The sequence below is a fragment of the Heterocephalus glaber genome, unplaced genomic scaffold (genome assembly GCF_053883595.1).
Source record: "Heterocephalus glaber isolate CG9 unplaced genomic scaffold, H.glaber_assembly_v1.0 deba00001673, whole genome shotgun sequence".
NCBI lineage: Eukaryota > Metazoa > Chordata > Mammalia > Rodentia > Bathyergidae > Heterocephalus > Heterocephalus glaber.
The window spans coordinates 26,011,371-26,030,385 of record NW_028258410.1 but is presented as its reverse complement, the minus strand read 5'-3'; the positions used below and the strand labels follow the sequence as shown (position 1 = coordinate 26,030,385).

Below are 19,015 nucleotides of genomic sequence, written 5' to 3'. Positions count from 1 at the left end.
TGAAAACTACAAAATGTTGATGAAAGAAATTTTACAAAGACTGAAATAGAAAAACGTATAAGGTTCAGTATAGTAAAAGCTCAACACAATAATGATGTCAATTCTTCCCAGAGTGATATAATTCCTACCATAATCCCAGCAAGAATTTCTGGAGATATAATTTTATTCTAAAATTTACATGAAAAGACCAAGGAATAAGAAAAGCTAGAGCAATTTTGAAAAAGAATACAGTCAAATAAATTAGTATACACCATTTTAAGACTTATAATATAGCTACAATAATCCAGACTGTGCTGTTGGCAGAGAACAAATAGATCAATGGGACAAACAGAAAACCCAGAAACAGAACCACACAAATATAGTCAACGGATTTTTTGACAAAGGCTTAAAAGTAACTCAATGGAGAAAATAAATGGTTCTTAAGTTATAGGATATCAATAGGGTTAAAAAAAAAAAAGCACAAATGAATCTTGATCTAATTCTCTTACATGAAAATTAAAGTAGATCACAAACTTAAATGTAAAACTATAACACTTAGAAAAAGAAGAGAAGAGAATTTCAGGATCGACAGGTAGGTGTTTCACTTGACACCACAAGCAAGATCAATAAATGCAGGGCCGGGGATTTAGCTCAGTGGTTTCACCACCTGCTGCGGAAGCACAAGGACCTGAGTTCGATCCCTGGTACCAAAAAAAAAAAAAAAAAAAATCAATAAATGCAAAAATTGATAAGTTGACTTCATAAAATTAAAAGCTTGTGCTCTGTGAAGGGCAGCGTGAATAAGATAAAATGAGATAAATCACAGAGTATAGAAAATGTTTATAAAACATTTATTTGACAAAAGAGTAGGATCTAGAACCTATAAAGAACTTGCTAAAATATCAATAGTAAAACAAAAAAGGCCAAATTAGAATATGGACAAAGAATATGAAGAAATATTTTACTGAAGAACATATAAAGATGGCAATTAAACATATAAAACAAAGTTCAACAATCATTATCCACTAGCAAAATGCAAATGAAAACCACAATGAAGTATTACCATGTATCTATCAGAATGGCCCAATCAAAAAATACTACATTAAATGTTAGCGATGGGCGGGGGATTTAGCTCAGTGGTGCCTGCGCCTGCCTCTCAAGTGCAAGGTCCTGAGTTTGATCCCCCCCCCAAAAGTTGGTGAAGACAGAGGATGCAGAGAAAGCAGATCACATTTCATTGCTAGTGAGAATGTAAAATGGTATAGCACTCTGAAATAACAGTGTCTTTCTCTCTCTCTCTCTCTGTCTCTCTCTTTCTCACTGGTGATTGAATTTAAGGTCTTTGCATGGGAGGGGGCCCCCGAACCCCTCCCCACCCCTTAAATTTAGTCAGGAACTTGCTAAATTGCCCAGGCTAGGCTGAAACTTGTAATTTTGCTGCCTCAGCCTCTTGGCAGTTTCTTTAAAAAATTAAAACTTGGGGCTGGGGATTTAGCTTAGTGGTTCTGCCACCTGCTATGCAAGTGCAAGGACCTAAGTTAGATCCCTGGTACCAAAAAATAAAAAAGATAAAATTACAGAAATGGAGATTAATGGTTATCAGTGACTAAGGGGTGAAAGTGAAAGAGAACAGGTGTGCTTATGAGACAGCAATATCATGATATTTGTGGTTGTGGGGCTATGGATGTATCTTTGTTGTACTACAATTTTGCAAGGTATTACTATAGAGGTAAACTGGATAAAGGGTTCCCAGGACATCTTTGTACTGGATTTTACAATTTCATCTAAAATCTACAGCTATCTGAAAATAGAAGAATAAAAAATGCAACACAGTTTGTATGTTTGAAATTTCCATAATAAAAGCCTGGTGAAAATACCATGCAACTGTAGGAATGCAATAAAGTTCCTCAAGACCTCTACTACCAAAATGAAGGTTTTTGCCTTAATATGAAAGAAAGCGTAGATGATCAATACAGCACATTTGACTCACCGTTTGTTTCTGGAGGCCATCTAATTTGTCTTCAGCATTGTCTTCTTTATCCATGTTGCTTCTAAATAAAAGTAACCACATACCATCCAGGAGTTATTCTGTCACATGCTTGAAGAGAACTCATAAATCCGTAACTAAAGGGAATAATATATCCTTCCTCCACAGGCGCTCAAATTTTTTAGTTTTTCCTTTCCTTTTTAAGAGAACTCAAGAGACATTAAGAATGAGACAAACTATCATGAACGGTACCATCACTTCTATGGGCAATGACCTCCACTCAAATGAGGTGGCAGCATGAGCCTGGAGCCTCAGGGTCTACTCAGGCAAGTTCTGAAGCTGGCTATTTAGTGATGATACTATCAGAAAAAAGGCCATTACTGGTCCTCAAGAGCTGTTTGCATATGTGGCAAACACATGTTTGTGTTTGTAGTTTGGTTTTGTTGCGTAGGATGTTTCATATATACTGACTATATCTTGATAGCTGATAAAGTTATGTTCTTCTATATTCTTGTTGATTTTCTGTCTAGTTGCTTTATCAAGTGTTGAGAGAAGGATATGAAAGTCTCCAACTATAATTGTGAATTTATCCTTTTTAGTTCTGTAAGTTTTTGACTCACATATTTTGCATTTTTATTTATTTATTTTTTGGTACCGGGGAACGAACTTGGGACCTTGCACTTGTGGGGCAGATGGCAGAACCACTGAGCTAAATCCTGGGCCCTATTTTGCATTTTTAAACATAGACCAAAGGTTACACTAACCAATTGAGGCCCGATGCACCAATCTGAGGCAACAGAGGGCTGAATCTTCCCAGAGAATCATTACATCTGGCAAATCACTTTTTTGGAAGGGAGCTCTGCTTCCATGCTGGGAAGAAAAGGCATTTTGCCTTCTTTGCCATCAGACACTTGCAGCTAGGTTAGCCACCTAATGTCTTTCTCATAAGCTTAACTGTAGCTGATGCCTGTTTCTCACATTCCTTTTAAAACTGACTTGGAAACATTCTTGTCCCAAATGTGCTTATGCTTGCTGGTCACGTCCTAGAGACAGGAAATCGCCTATCTTTAATGTTAACCACAAGAGGACAGCTACCCACAAAAATATAAACTTTATGACACATTCAGGTACCTTACCCAGGGAGTGATTTTCTTGAACCAGTGAATCTGACAACAGGATCACCAGTCATTGGGCTTTCGTTAATATCTCCCAAAATGCATTTTATTATCTGTCCATAGGAAATGGCTTTGGGGCAAAGAATATCATGACAGCTAAAGTGTTCACTAAGGATTAAAAATTCATGTCACTTTTCTTGATCTGAGCAGATGGTTAGGGGCTCCTGTTGGTGCCAAGCTCTCATAGCCAGGCCTGATCACAGCCCTTGGAAATGTAAAGTAGTATCTGCTACTTTTAAGGAGATGATTGAGCCAAGAGCTTACTAAACAGAAGCCAAGTAATAAATGATATGTTTTCCAAAAATGTGCATATTTGGGGGAGAACTATAGTTTTAGTTACATTATCTTTCTTGAGATCTTTTTGGGGGGCGCTTGAGGGGGTTACTGGGGATTGAACCCAGGGCCTTTACACTGAGCTATAGCCACAGCCCTTTAAAATTTTTTCTGAGACAGGGTCTCACTAAGTTACTAAGTTGTCCAACCTGGGCTTGAACTTGAGATCCTCCTCCCTCAGCCTTCCAGAGTGCTGGGATTTCAGGCATGTGCCAACACGTCTGGCTGAATTTTTAGATTCTGGGGTTATGCCACCAGTACATAAAACTCAGCCAAAGATGACACTTCTGTACATTTTTGCACACTACCCACTGACAAGCTGAAATGCCACAGCCATCAAGCACTGGCTCCTAAATCTACCTCTCTCGGACCATGCAATCCTTAAATAATATTGGCATTTCAAATGAGGAACTTCAAGAATAAGAAGCCTGTACTTGTTGGGCCTCTCTCAGATTTCTAACAGGTGTGAGAGGTCTGAATTCTTTCTTGAGAACTGTCTGACCAGATGAGAGGTTAACAAGCTGAACAGGATGATGGGCAGCCCGGGGAACCCAAGAAGGACAAGACTGGTGTTTTGTTCAAAGTGCTTGGAAGTCTGAGGCATAGAAGGTTAGACCCAAAGTAGCAATTTGGGGAGGAAAGTGCAGCATAGCAAGATTTAAAGGAGATGACAGTCACTGAGGAAAACAGATACAAAGACTGAATACATGTGGAAGGGGTCACAGATTGGTGTCAGATACGTTACATCAGGTCAGTTTATGAGACGTCTCACCTTTCAGGAATGTCTGAGGTCCCATCTGTACCACCCTGTTCTGCTGAAAGGGACTTCTCATCTGGCATCCCGACTTTCTCCAGGAAGCAGAGGGCTGGGTCTGCTCGCATGGCATTGTACCTTTCATAACCTGATCAAGCAATACCGAGACATCAGCAATAAGAAACAGCAGAAGTCATGTCAGAACTCTTCAAACCTGCCTTGGGCCCTAGATTGTCATTTTGTTTCCCCTATTAGGTAAAAAAAATTAAGACAAAACAATCACAAACAAAAAAAAAACTTATTTAGGGTTAATGAGATCCTATGAGACTTCCTAGCAGGGAAGGACTCTGGAGCTAAAGCACACACCTCTGGGCAGTATCTGACCAAAACTGAAAGTTTATGTAACTACTTTGTATCTGTGAACAGATGCAGGGTCCAGATTCTCACCAGGTTACCGCTTTTGGACAGCAAAGGGAGTTGCAGGAAGTTAGTTTTGTAACCTCTTCCTCCTATCCCTCAACTCTGGACACTTGTTATATCCTAAATAGGCCTTGTTTTCTTGCAGTCCAATTCTATCCCATGAGCTACAAAGGAAGATGAACAAAATGATGAATGTAAGTGAGGGTTGAAACACAGAACGACTGCTGAGATTGTTTATTGGGTTAAAATGGACCTGTTGCCTCTATATTTCCAAACTCAAGATGAAACCCTAATCCACATTGGCTTTGGAATTGCTCTCACCACCTCCCCAAAGTCAACAGATGGGGCATTTGGATGGAGAAGAGGGAACTCAAAAGGGAGGCAAAACAATGAAAAATCACTTTCAATTTGATAAAGTTCAAATGTGAGACTGTGTTATTATTGTATTGCAACTAATATACTTTTATAAGGAAGCAGGATCTGGCTGTGGAAAAGTCCCAATCTCCTGTCATATTAAACTATCCTGGGGGAAACTCCTTTATGATCATCAAAACTTTTTTGATGTTTCTCATTACAAAGTCAATCTCTAGTTCTGTAGTATGTACAGAGACCCCATCACAGGGGATAGAAAAGCTGACTGTAAACAAGGATCAGCTTGGTTAAGAACAGACCCGATTTTACTTTGCTGGGTATTTCAATTTTTGGTTTTTGTTCTTGTATCACTGTTGATGCAATTATATTCTTCACCTGTAGGCAGCACCCGGTACTTTTTCTCTAAGGAGCTGCTGGTACTTGATCTTTTAATTCAGTGTGATTCTGCAAGACAAGTTCTGTCCATGGAGGCACATGGTTCTACAAATTGCAGTGCCTCATGTTCTTCATTCACTTACTCCTTAGGACAATTATTTTATTATTGTAGGCCTCTCTCATGAGACTGTAGGCTCCCTAGGAACACAATCTCTACCATTTGCTCATCATCAAATTTTAGCCCTAGTACAGGGCCTGACACTGCACACAAGACAACTGACAAGGTGAGTCAGTTTTGGTGATTCTCTTCCAATCATCACTGTAGGAAGAACCATCCTCATCCTGTCCCTATGTTCTGCCTTAGCTCACATAAAACTACTCTTGTTGTCTTACAGAAATTCCTGCCATTGTTTCCACTTGCTCCTCCTCATAAAAAGAGCAGTGATTTATCTGACAGAAAGACAGTGAAAGCTCTCCTTCACTGTCCCTTTACTACTGAGGGAGGCTAGCTGTCTGTGGGTGTTCCGCCTTCACACTCTGAGCTTGACAGAACATGAAGTAGGTGGGATCTTCTTCTACTCTGTAGACTTTCTTGTCATGTGTGGGCCTGACGTCAGTACAGATTCTATATTTCTATTTCTTACTTAACTGTGAAGCTGGAGGTGAGGAAAAGAGGTTCATTCAGCTCCCTGGAAAACCATAACAACTGCCCTAAAAAGATCTAGCAGAGCAACAATGACAAAACAAAGACAGCAGCAAAATGACAGGTCTTTCGGGAGAGGCTGTCTGCCTCTTTCCACTTAGCCTACAAGCTCCTCTCTTAAGAATATGAACAGAAATACAAAAATCTGTATTTTGAGGAACATTTTATAAATCCAGGCTGCCCTACAGGGCAGGAGTTACTTAATGCAATTCAGAATTGTTAAGAGCATCATTCTGACTAGGCTTGCTATAGGGACCTTGCAGTGGTGGTATGGAGATAGAGCTATGGTAATATTCCTCTCCTTTAAGCATATCTGTGGTAGGCGGACTGGGGTGGACTAAAAGACCAACAAAAACCCCAGTCTACACACAGGTGAAAACGTTTATAGCACTACATCACACACTTAACCAAGGGATAGAGGTGAGGCAGAGTGGGCTTTCTGATACATAATCCCTGAAAAGTAAATTATCTACAGGTTCACAGTCACCTGAAATAGAGAGCAGGACCTTAAAACTGCCAGAAATGAAGACAAAAGCATTTATTCTGAGCTTTTCCAAATGATTAAAATCCTCTCTCAGTTCCTTTAATCTCTTGGTTAAAAAAAAGAAAACAAAAAATGATGGTCCATGCCATCTTCTATGCTTTTCAATTGATAGGACAAAAGATATACACTAAGAACATGTAGATTATCTTCAATGACCTTAGAATTCTATGTACATATGAAATGGTAAAACCTAGCATTTTCCTCATTTATTTATTCGTTCAATCAAGAACATTGAGTTAGACACTATGAGCCAGGCACTAGGTCAGACACCAGGACCAGTAAAAGTGAATGAGAGGGAGGCAGTCTCCCCTCAAGTACAAACAGGCAAGCAAGGAAGAAAAATACCAAGTGAGTTCTTTGTGACCACAGTGCCTCTCTTGAAATTTCTCAACATATTTACAGCATTGTCATGAGTTATATATTCAACTGGTCAAGACTCCCAAGAGGGCAGGGGTAAGGCTCTGTTTTCTGAGACGAATGTTTAATAGGACTGTGGAATTTTGTAGGAGCATGTGAAACTTAGTAAAAGAATGCTTGAATCATTTTTCCTGGGGGATCTGATCCAGAAGGGAAAAATTTTACTGCAATACACACCATGCTTAAAAACACCAATGAGAAGGGACTTATCAGCTTCAGCATCCCACCAGTCCACTGGTATCTCCATGTAGTCAATGTCAGGCAGAGGCACATCCAGTTCCCTGTGGAAGGAAGGGTGTAGACTGTTTTGAGTATGTTCCTTCAGCACAAACATAAAACAATGCAAAAGCTACCATCCCAACACTGGTTCTCAACGAGATTCCTGGCTACAAGCTGAGATGCTGAATTAAGGACAAAGAGAAGGATTCAGAAGGCGGTAGGCTAGTATTTCTTAAACAGGAATTTGCATCAGGGTCAGATAGGGAACTATCTAAACCTAGGTACTTGATTTCCAGATTTCCTTCCTCCCCACCACCCACCTTTTCTCTATTGGGGTTGAATCCAAGGGTTCACACTGACCTATATCCCAGCCCCTTTCTATTTTGAGATGAGTCTTGTTAAGGTACAAGTTGCTCAGGCTGGGCATACACTTGCTATCAGCCTGCCTCAGCCTTCCAGAATGCTGTGGTTACTAACATGCGCCATCACACCTGACAAGATTCTACTTTAGACTAACAGATACCGAGCCTTGAAGCAATGCCTGGAGAGGCCATTGTTATTTGGCCCTGGGATCTATATATAAAAGGTAATTCTGATGTGCACCTTTAATTGACAAGCACAGCAAAAGCCACTGATAAGTACTGGTCATTGAAGGGTAGAATTTCCCTCAAATAGCTGAACTCAAACATGACTAAATTCTTAAAACAATAGTGTCCAAATCATCCTGGCTCAACATGTTGCCTCAATATGTACAGGACTCAAGCACTACTTGAAAACAAAAGAGTCGGCATGGTACAGTTGGGATACAAAGAGGGCCTGTTAGAGGACAAGTGCCACAATAGGTAACACCTCCCAGTAATGAATGATCTGTTGACAGTCTGTTGGGTCAAAACTGATCATAAGTTGCACTGCTACTAGCCAAAGGGATAAACATAATTTGTTTCAGGGTGCAGACATGCATAGTTCGCAGTCTTGTTTCATCAGCCCTCTGTAAATTCTGTTCATGTTCTGGGAGAACATGTGGACCCGTAACTCACTGTCATCATTCATCTGAGAAGCCCTTGGTCTTTGAAGGTTTTGAGGGTTAGCACACAGCAGTGAGGATGGCTCTTCCTCCTCCCTCCTCCCTACTTAGGATGGCTTCTTTGCAACATTTGCAAGTTCTCCTTCCATCAAGCTCTTTTGATTGTGACACAAGCCTGACTAACCCTTCGTAGGTCCAGTTCCCTCTGTGAGGTTAGTGTTCCCTGGTCCCCAGCTTTCCAGAAAATCACTGTTCTGCCTACATAGCGGCTAAATGACTTTTCAGGGACAACTATTCTCCATGCCTCAGGGCAAGTGCTCTTCATCATGACATTAAACATCAGTAAGACCAGTGAAAAACTGAGAAAAAAGCAGAGGAAAGAAAAGAGTGGGCAATAACCTGTCCTTCCTCTACAGAGTAACACCCATCTATACGTCTGTGAAAGCATATGATGGGCAATGAGTAAGTTAATACAATTTCTGCCAGGTAACACCTGATATAAACTATCAAGTTGAATATTACTGTATTTATATGATTGGAACCTATCTACCAAAACACCACTCCCTATTCCTGCTATAAATTACTACATGTCTCCAGAAGGCACGTTAAGTAATAATAATTGTGAGGACTGGTCCTAATTATAATTTGTCCATGGTCAGGCTGCTTATGCTTTTCTCTCCTTTACTGCTCCTATGACTGTTAAAACCACTGGCCAATGGGTGGGGGGGGGGGAGAAGAAACCATGGCCACAGGTAATCTCAGCATTCCTGGTGTTGTCTAGGAATGACCAGAGTGTAGGGAAAACTGCAGCTCCAGGGAAGGTGAAGGAGGTTGTCTGGTGATTCCGCCTATTAACTGTGACTTTCTATTTATTTATTTTTATCTTTTCCTTGTTTTTTGGTACCAGGGATTGAACTCGGGACCTTGTGCTTGTGAGGCAGGTGCCAGAACCACTGAGCTAAACCCCCGGCCCTAACTGTGACTTTCTAACAGCTCTATCAAGTAGCAGCAGAGAGTTTTCATTCCATGAGATCTTGGGAGACTCAAAGATGCAACAAATCAAATAGGTCAACAAGAAATACTCAAATGCATTAAGAGTACTAAGGCCAAAATGGGATTCTGAGAAAAAGTTTAGTCTATACCTGGCAGACTAAGCCAATCAGAGTAACTAACACTTATTCTAAAAGATTACCTAAAGTAGAGCAGTGACTGTTTCAAAAGCAGTCTTACAAAAGCATGGTGGGTGGGGAGGGAAGAAACTAAAAACCTTCCAAAAGCTGTGTTTCCAGAAGCCTATTTTCTCCCTTCTTTTACTTGAAGATATCCTGATGGAATTGTCCTTCTCTCTGCCTACCATTTGGGTTACTGGTAGTGGGCAGTTTGGCCAGTCCATGCACAAGCATTTAATGTCCATTCTTGAACCCTCAGAGCTAAGGTTGATTTGTTTTACCTGGCAGGAGTTCCCTCAAATGCTTTATCAGCTGCTTCTCCCAGTATTTCAGCTTTTAGGTAGTACAGCATCCGGACTCGCAAAAGGACTCTATGAAAGGTGAACACATTGATGTAAACACATTAGAATGCACGACTATCTGTGACCTCCACCCTAAACTGACACTGGGAAATTATGGGCATTCCTATGTAGTTAGTAGTATGAAGTAGTATGCCAGGAAGCACCAGGAAAACAATCACCATGTACCAATGGCAGATGCTAGTATGATGATCCTGTCTTTCCCAAGAAAGCAACCATCTCCTTAGTTATCTATTGGACTGGCCTGTGAGTATGTCTTCTGATCTTTAAGAGTATATACTCCAGGGCCGGGGATTTAGCTCAGTGGTTTCGCCGCCTGCTGCGCAAGCGCAAGGACCCGAGTTCGATCCCCAATACAAAAAAAAAAAAGAGTATATACTCCTTCCTCAAGGCCACAATGACCTTGGAGGCAGAGCTGGTGTCCAAGATGCCAGTTGCCAGTGTGAACAATGCTGATTGGCAGTATTTTCAAACAGTTTTACTCATATAGAATGAAATGAATATTTAAAGATCAGAAGTTACTTTTTCATAGTATTTTAATTCTGCAGAGGCCATGCTCAGGTTCCATGACAATACACCAACTATATTTCAGACAAAGCAATTAAATAAGTATTTGTTGAACAACCACTATATTCCCTGCATCATGCTGAATGCTGTGAAGTATATACAAAGTAAACAATTCAACCTCATTTTGAGGAGCCTACAACAGTGCAGTTGTGAAATAAGACTAATCATGGGAAGAGTGAGAGTAGAGAAGATGACTGTAAGGGCTTAGGCAGGAGTGCATAGCAAGAGCGAGTGGAGAGGCAGGCCACCATTGAGGAGGCATGTCACGTTCAAGGCCAAGCAGCCAAGAGGTCTGGAGAAGTACTTCCAATTCACTCAACACCACTCAAGAGTGAAGGCTAGCCATCAGAAATAGAAATCTGTTTACATTTCCAGTACTTACACAGGAAATGACTTCCAGAAAATTCGTTTTTGGAAAAGGGCCCACAGACAGTATGTACAATACGTATTATTTTAAGGAAGACAAGAGGGTAACAAGGGAATTAAAGGCGAAGGGAAAAGAGACTTTTGACAGATTTTTATTTTTTAAAACACATCTGTATGACTTACTTCAAAGAAGTTAATAATGAAGGCCGTGTGCTCTAAAAGGCATAATTTCTACTAGATCTGGGTAGACAATGCCACCGTGGGCTCAAGTTATAAATGTAGATACACAAAGTTAGAACTTTTAGACTAGAAAGAACCCTTATGCCTATTATCTATTCTTAACTCAGCTGCTAAGCAAGTCAAGTAATTTTGAGATTTTTCTTCCTCCTAAAGCCTAGGGAAGAACCCTAAGAATTTATAACCACTGCTGACCCTTATGCTTAGCTGGTAGGAGCTGGTGGCCTCTACATATGGTTTGGGTCTGGATGTCCCCTCAAAGGCTCATTTGGTCAGAGGTGGCTGAATCTGGAATGTGCGACGCTGGGATTCAGGGCCTGCGATTACTAAACCACTACCTGTGAGTGAGTGGCTTGGCACCACCCCAATCTCAGTAGTCTGGATGGGATAACAGAGGCAGAAAGACGCGGTGAAGGCCTCTTGTTGCCTTTGCTACCCTGTGTATACCATGTTGTTTCTCCTTTACAAGGCCTGTTTGTCATCCCTGTCTTGAAGCCAGCCGACTATGGACCGAAACCTCTATGAACTGTAAGCCAAATAAACCCCTTCCCCTCTAATTTTGGGTGTCGGGTATTTTGTCTCAGCAACAAGAGAAAAGTAACTAACCCAGCCTCCTTAGTAAGAACGGAAACACAAAGTCAGAGTCTTGCCTGCTGAGATCTAGCTCCATCTGAAGATATAAGACTGGGAGAGTTATTTCTGTCTCTAAAGAGAAGCAAATATGTTGATGTTTGGCAATGTCTGTAGCACAAGAGAATAGAAGTTAAAGTCAATAGTATCTACTTATTCTCCAAAATGAAAGCCACTCATTTCTTTTTTTTTTTTTTTTTTTGGTACTGGGGATCGAACTCCGGACCTTGCACTTGTGAGGCAGGCGGGGGAACCTCTGAGCTAAATCCCCAGCCCATGAAAGCCACTCATTTCAAAGGACAGATGGGCAATTCCTCATACAGAACTACTTCCTCCAAGACTGGGATGATAAAGCCCAATTTGAGATAAGCCCATAGAAAAGGGACAGCGAACCAAGTAGGCCTCACCTTGCTTTAGCCAAACAAAGCAACCCATTAATATTCTGGGTGGCAGGATTGTTGTTTTTCTTTCTTTTTCAAAGACATGATATTAATGTGAAATATACCTTTGTAAGTACACTGTGCATAAATGTATGGCTTTGATAAATTGCCATAAACAGAACACAACTTTTTGTTTAGCACTCCAATCAGGCAGCAGAACATTTCCCAAGAAGTACTGTTGGACTCCCATCCAATCACTGTCCTTCCCCCAAAGGAGAACCCCTACCCCGACTTCTGTTACCTTAAAGTAGGTGCTTTTTAACTTTTTAAAGTTCTTCTAATGCTAATTTTATGCCTCTAAATAAAATGCTACTAATAATAACAAACAATGCATTATGAATGCTTACTGTGTGCTAGGCATGTATTACCTCTTTTAATCTTCCTAACAATGCTAACAGGTATGAACTATTGTCATCACTTTGTGAACAAAGGAAAAAAGGCACATAGAAGTTAAATAACTCACCTGCTGGCTAAATAATTAGGTCAGGACTTAAATCTAGGCTATCTTGACCCCAGAGCCTATCTTGACCCTTATCTAATATAGGATGACAGTGAATTTGTTAATTATGACTGAACTCTTTCAATTGCTATTCAGCTCTTGGTTCACCTTACTCCACCCTGCAAACTGTTGCTAGACTAGAGTTTCTCCTCAAATTTCACTTTTTAGTCACAAGTCTCACTAGTTCAAGAAATATTGTTGCTATGTGCTTAACGGTAAAATCTTTACTTGCCAGGTATACAATCAATAAGCCCTCTTACCCAGACAGCTTCTTCTTTGCCTGTTCCCTGTGTAATAACTCTAACATTGTAGCATCAAACATGTTTTTGGATCTACCCTAGCTGGGCTCTACTATCAACAGTAAGTGTCCTTTAAGACAGAAGTGGAACAGGGACAGAATGGTGAGATGCAAAACTACTATATTTTGTGTAGCTTTCATTATAGTATTGGGCATAGGACCTATCTTAAAATGGAATGATCAAGAGAAAAGGAGACTTCACCTGTATAAAACAAAACCAAAAAGCCTTACAACCTCACAACTAGAGAGCTAGTAGGTTGATGTTATAGGGATATAGGAAACAAAACATCTTAATCCATAAGGTAATAAGCTCTTGCTAACTAGTGGCGTGTAAGAAGATGCCTTCTTACTGCACACTAGGAATGCTGGGAAGGTAACTCTTGTATGGCCTACACAATCCCAGCTGGTACCTGGTTTCTAAGGGTCAGATACACTGTATAGTGATACAAATAGCAACATGTAAAACTGTCACTTTTGTGTGGCTGAGTGTCCTAACTGCCCAAGATAAACTATGCAAGAACACAATTTTATTTTTTATCTGTTTGTTGCTGCCCCCACCCCACCTTAGCTGTTAGCCTATGAATGTAAAGAATACTATCTCAAAGGCATGCCTATGAAGTGACTGGAGGCCATGATAGCAACAGAAAAGTAAAGGAAAAAGCAAGCTGGCATAGGGTGCTGAGAGTAGTGGCCACTAAGGACAGTGTTCTGCCCTTGCTAACATGACCTCAGAGGCAGAGGGGAACCTGAGTGGCTTTTGAGAAACAGATGAGAAAAATCTTCAGGTGTACACAATGCATTGCGGGAAACAAGAGATACTGTGACAGGAGTTACGGAACCTATAGTATGAAATGAACTCCGAGCCAACTTAGGCCACAGATCCCCTAGCCTGTCTTTCCAGACCTTGTATAATAAGTAGTATAGGAGAAGTGGCCACCCTGTAGAGTTCCCAGGAGCTAGAGAGCCTGAGCAAGGCTGTCCCTAGGGGATGGGAGGGGCACACTCACTTGTTACAGTGCTGCTTGAGGTGTTTCTTATAGCCATCATCATGCAAGACCACCTCGGGGTTGCAGGTGGTGAGCCAGTCTGCATTCTTTAGTTCTGGGAGCAGTAGCTGGTTCTTCATCTTCTTTCCTTTCCTCCCTCTAGGGACTGGAGCAGACAATCCTGAAATAGAAAGTGCAGGGCATGTGGATGAGCCCAGGGGGCTTCAACACGGGCATAAAATCAGAGCTGGACTAGAGTTGCAAGGAGGCAGCGAAGACATGCTTAGTGGGCCCTGGAGGACAGGCCCCACCCCTCAGTCCACAGGCAGTGAGGTGATGTATTTGATTTCCTACTTAGTCATCTCTAGGACCCTTTAATCAGTCACTAAGATTTACCGAGTACCCCGTGAGAACCAACAACAGTGTAATATAGCCTGTGCGCTTAAGGCCATTATGATTTTCCTTATAGAAGAAAGGAAGATCAGATTTGAAACTTGAAGGAAAGGTTTGGTCAAGTACAAGGAAGAAGTACAGCACAAGTAAAGGCAAGACAGAGGTGGAACAGGAAGAGAATGGTGAAATGCAAAAGGTGAGTCACAGAGCTCAGTTGTGAGTCACCACCTTAGGGTAGGAGCCCTGTGACATACAGGTTAGTGGGTAGGACTGCATGTGGGAAACTCTAAGAGGCCCAACAGTCCTTAAACAAAATAACACAGGCAAAAATGGATGATTCTAAGGGAGAAGTGAGAGCATCACCATCCTTCCACATAGGTACCATTCCAAAATATACCTAGAAAAAGAAATTACCCAAAGCACAGCAGTGTGGGCCCACAAAGAAGAGGAGATGAAAGTACATGGGAGCTCTTGTACCACTCACCTGAGTGGTTCTGGAGGGTCTGGGCCTGTCCATCTTTGGTAGGTGTGATCAGTTCCCAAATGAAACTCTTGATCTTCTCGTCCCCCTTATAATGTTTGACACAGTACACCAGCAAGGCCCGACAAATCATCTCCATATCTTTCTCATTCAGGTGCCATTTGAATCGCCCATGAGTCAGGATGTCCTTCCACCGGCCCCAGCTGATGGTGGAAATACAAAAGGGCATTAGAAGGAGGAAGGACCATGCATTAAACTTCCACACAACAGGATAAACAAAAGTCAAAAGCATGTTTCATCCTCTTTTGGGTCTGTTAATCACCTTGTGAGCTTTTTTTCTAAGGCCTTTGAAGACTACATCATTGCAGCACACCAAATGTCACTAAGGTGATCTGAACTTTGGACACTGAGAGCTTCATATGGCTGCTAGGTTATTAAGAAAGGATGGACCAAAATATTGGATGCAGGGAATAAGCAGAACTGAAACAGTCCAGCTGTAGCATTCAAAAGCAAGGGTGAGCTTAAAGAAGCTGAGCCTTCCACTTCTACAGAGCCAGAGCTCTGCACATACCATGCCTTGACTATAACATCTGTTTCACTGACTCCTTATATATCCTTGGGGAGGTAAAACGCAGGTAATTAGCACCAGGCAGAAAATTAATATCAGAGATTTGCCATGTCAAGCATTTGAGGAAACTATAGCACCTGTACACTGACTGCAAAGCACATAGTAAGTTAGGGATTCTGGGCAGAAAGTACAGCTCTCTCCTGTGCCAGCTGATCTTATCAGCCCTGTAACTACACAGGGTTTGGATAGATACCAGGAACAAATCTCAGGCTGAGAAATGGGAAAACAACAGCAGTATCATATCAAGCAGAGCCAATACCCACCCGAAGATGAGCAGGTTCTTCTCTACTCGGAAGCACTCAGCTCGGAGGTAGCGCCTGGCTTTGTCATTGAGGCGTCTGGATCTCGTGGGTCTTTCATCTGAGTCACTGTCTAACTCTGAAAACTCCATAAGCTCGTCCTCCTCAAATGAGTTGTAGTGTTTGGTTTGCTTTCTTACGCGAGGCCGGTCGATCACTAAGCTTTCCTAGAAATGGAGAGGACTGTTGGATAGAAGGCCCCTCTTTTCTCCACTGTCATCACAATGCACAAATGCATCCTGCTGCGGATCCTCAGGGCACTTCTGAGAAAGTAGTACCACACCCCATCTCATCCTCTGGCAGGAAAGGCTCTTCATAGCACACCTGCTGTCTCTATCACTACAGCAAAAGCAGAGGGGATTTTTCTGGGACTTGCTCAAGTTGGCATGTTCCCTGGCCCCCAGGGCCTCTTGGCCACCACCTGCTGTCACTCTAACAGGAGTATATGCAGGCAAAGTCCCTGAGTGCCCAGAGTGGCAACCTGCGCTTGCCAAGAAAGACTGGAGTGGTGAGCTGGCATGAACAAAGCAGTCTGTGCTCTGGAGACAGGACAGGTCAGAGAATTCCATATGTGCGGCAACTTTCTAAAGATAAATATATATCCTTCTGCTTCATCATCTGCTTACTCTGGTACTATCCACTAATCTTTTGTCTTTTGCCAAAACACAAAATCCCTAGCTTGGGAATCTCACTCATTCTGGTGGCTCCCCTGACCACACTCACTGCCTTCTCCAATCTTATCATTTCCTTTTTCTCACCCCGTCCCCATTTCTTCCAGAGCCAGGATATCCTGCAAACTCTTAGTTCAGACAGCCAAATTCCAGTGTCATCTCTGCCTCAATGACCTTGCTTCCCACCTTGAAATGCTCCCACTGCTTTTTCGCTGCCTATAGGGCAGGAGGTCTTCCTTTCCCTCTCTTCCCCACAGTTTTGCACACAGAGTGGCTTCTTGATAATGACACTGTAAAACACTTAAAGCAGATTACTAAGAGAGATTCAGAAGCTTCTTATATAAGAGAGAAGAACATTTCCTTTTTTTTTTTTGGTACCAGGGATTGAACTCAGGACCTTATGCTCGCAAGGCAGATGGTGGCACCAGTGAGCTAAATCCCCAGCCCAAAGAAGAACATTTCTATTGGGAGAAAGGATTCTGGATTAATCAAATGCTGGAGGTCTTACAGAAAAAGTTATAGCTGGATGCTTGCCATTGCCTTAGCTACACGTAAGTAGGGACTGTCTCATGGGTTTGTCGACCCACAAGAGTTCAACACTCAACTAAGAGAGGTAGAAAGGATATGTACTTCTCCTAAACAGAGGTGACAGGTTAGAACCCGAGGAAGGGAAAGTAACATTTTATGGGTGTCTCACAGTTGGCTGGGCACCAGTGCCAGTTATATTTACAAATGTGACCTTTCATCCTGCCTGCAGTATAGGCTTTCCTACTTCATTTTTTTCCACTTGTGTTGATCACCTTACCCAAAGGCACACTGGTTTCATTACAAAGCCCATTTTCTTCCTCATGTTCAGAAACAGGAAAACTTGAGCATTGAAAAAAATGGAGGAAATGCCAATAACCTTTTCTTTGTCATGTTTTTTATCCCTCTTCTTTTTACTTGTCAGAGATGAGATGGCTTTCACAGGAAGTATTGAAACAGGTAAACAGTCACATGCCAGGGATGGTATGATGGCAGAGACAAGAAGCTGAACTTGATCTGTTTGGCCAGTCCCAGCAATAACTGCATTTGTGAAATCTCCCAGATCTGCAGTAGACTGTATGTCCCATTAGGTCATTATAGAGTTATAATAGCTAACATTTATAAGTGTTGTCTATGTGTCCAGCAAGTTTTAAGTGTATTACAATAGTATCTCAGTTAAGAACCAAGATACAGGATTGAATAATGACTTGAGCTATGTAGAAATTTATGAACATATATGAGAGAGCAATGAAGTGGTCAGTGGAATAAAATATGCTGTACCTTTTCATTCTTTGCTTCAGTGTCCAGTTCAGCTATTTTAGCCCATTTCTGCCAAAAGTTAGGATCATCCAAGGAAATATCTGTCCGGTTTCCTGAAGCCACAAAGCTAGCCTGTGAAGGATATAAGAGTCAATAAACTGTGGCTTAACAAGGTACATATAAAAGTTATATTATTTCCAAAGCACCAGAAAGTTAAATATATTATCTGTCTATATCAAAACAAAAATCCTTAACAGTGCTTCTAAAATAAATGTGAAAATTTCAAGGCTACTCTTTTTTTAAAAATTTTATTTTAAAGACTTGGTGAGGAGATCACAATTTCAATTGAGATGGATTTTTGGAACTTAACACATTCCTGCTGGCTTGAACCACCAGTAGTACATGCATGACTATTCCATTGGGTGGCTCGTATCATTAGTGATACAAATATATCTAATAATTTTTATTGGTCTTTTTACTAATAAAATTAATTAAAAAGTCTATAAATGGACCAAATCTAGTTAGTTGCTTGAATCTGAATAATTATTGCCCAATATAAAATATTAATTAACACTATTCATACTAATTAAAATTATTACAATAATTAAAACATTTATTTCATTAATGTAAAAAATATTTACATTTGTGAACAAACAGTTTATCAATAATTAACTCATTAAATTTTAACATGGAAATCTCACAAGTACCTCATTGCTGGTGTATATAATATGCTTTTACAATTGCAAATTAGCTGTATTATAATTTTTATACCATTTTAACACGTTCACGATGGGGCCATAATTTGTATGTCTCGATGGTGGGTGGCTCTGATTTAAATTCCATAATTTAATGTTAAATAGCTAACCACTGGTGGTTCACCACCTGATGGGACAGTCATGCATGTACCACCAGTGGTTCAATCCAACGGGAACATGTTAGTGGTTTCCTCAAGGCACTGAATAATATGATGACATCTGGTCTGTTAAATCAATGCCTTTTATTGCATTTTTGTAATCAAAGACCTGAAAATCAGTACAAGCCACACAATGGGACAGTCATGCATGTACTACCAGTCGTTCAAGCCAGTGGGAATGAGCGATTTCAAATCAGAGCCACCTAGCAGCGAGACATACAAATTACAGCTCCCTTGTGAACATATTAAACTTAGAAGCAGGAAAAAAACCCTTGGAACACAACAGCAGTGTTATTTGGTATGTAACACTAATGTGTTATTTGGTGTATAGTTCCCTTTTATAAAGGGTTGATTCTTCAAGGTTTTTCTAAATTTTTCCTTCAATTCAACAGTTAACCAAATGTTTACTCTAGAAAAGGCACTGAAGCAACACATTACTCATGTTTCTTCCTGCAGAGCACAAAACTTCCTACAAAAACGTCCTGCACGAGTC

General features: G+C 41.0%; 1 protein-coding gene across 5 annotated transcripts in view; it reads right to left on the bottom strand.

Moving 5' to 3' along the window:
- Chd6 (chromodomain helicase DNA binding protein 6) overlaps positions 1-19,015 on the bottom strand; it is a 235,537-nt gene that overhangs the window by 42,975 nt on the left and 173,547 nt on the right. For all 5 annotated transcript variants that reach the window (XM_004858220.3, XM_087197902.1, XM_021239068.2 and 2 more), the window contains 8 exons: positions 17,631-17,741; positions 15,619-15,821; positions 14,731-14,930; positions 13,875-14,034; positions 9,753-9,842; positions 7,237-7,340; positions 4,247-4,376; positions 1,970-2,030 (listed from right to left, as the gene is read on the bottom strand). In XM_004858220.3, the coding sequence (XP_004858277.1) occupies positions 1,970-2,030; positions 4,247-4,376; positions 7,237-7,340; positions 9,753-9,842; positions 13,875-14,034; positions 14,731-14,930; positions 15,619-15,821; positions 17,631-17,741 (1,059 nt within the window). The remainder of the gene's footprint in view (positions 1-1,969; positions 2,031-4,246; positions 4,377-7,236; positions 7,341-9,752; positions 9,843-13,874; positions 14,035-14,730; positions 14,931-15,618; positions 15,822-17,630; positions 17,742-19,015) is intronic.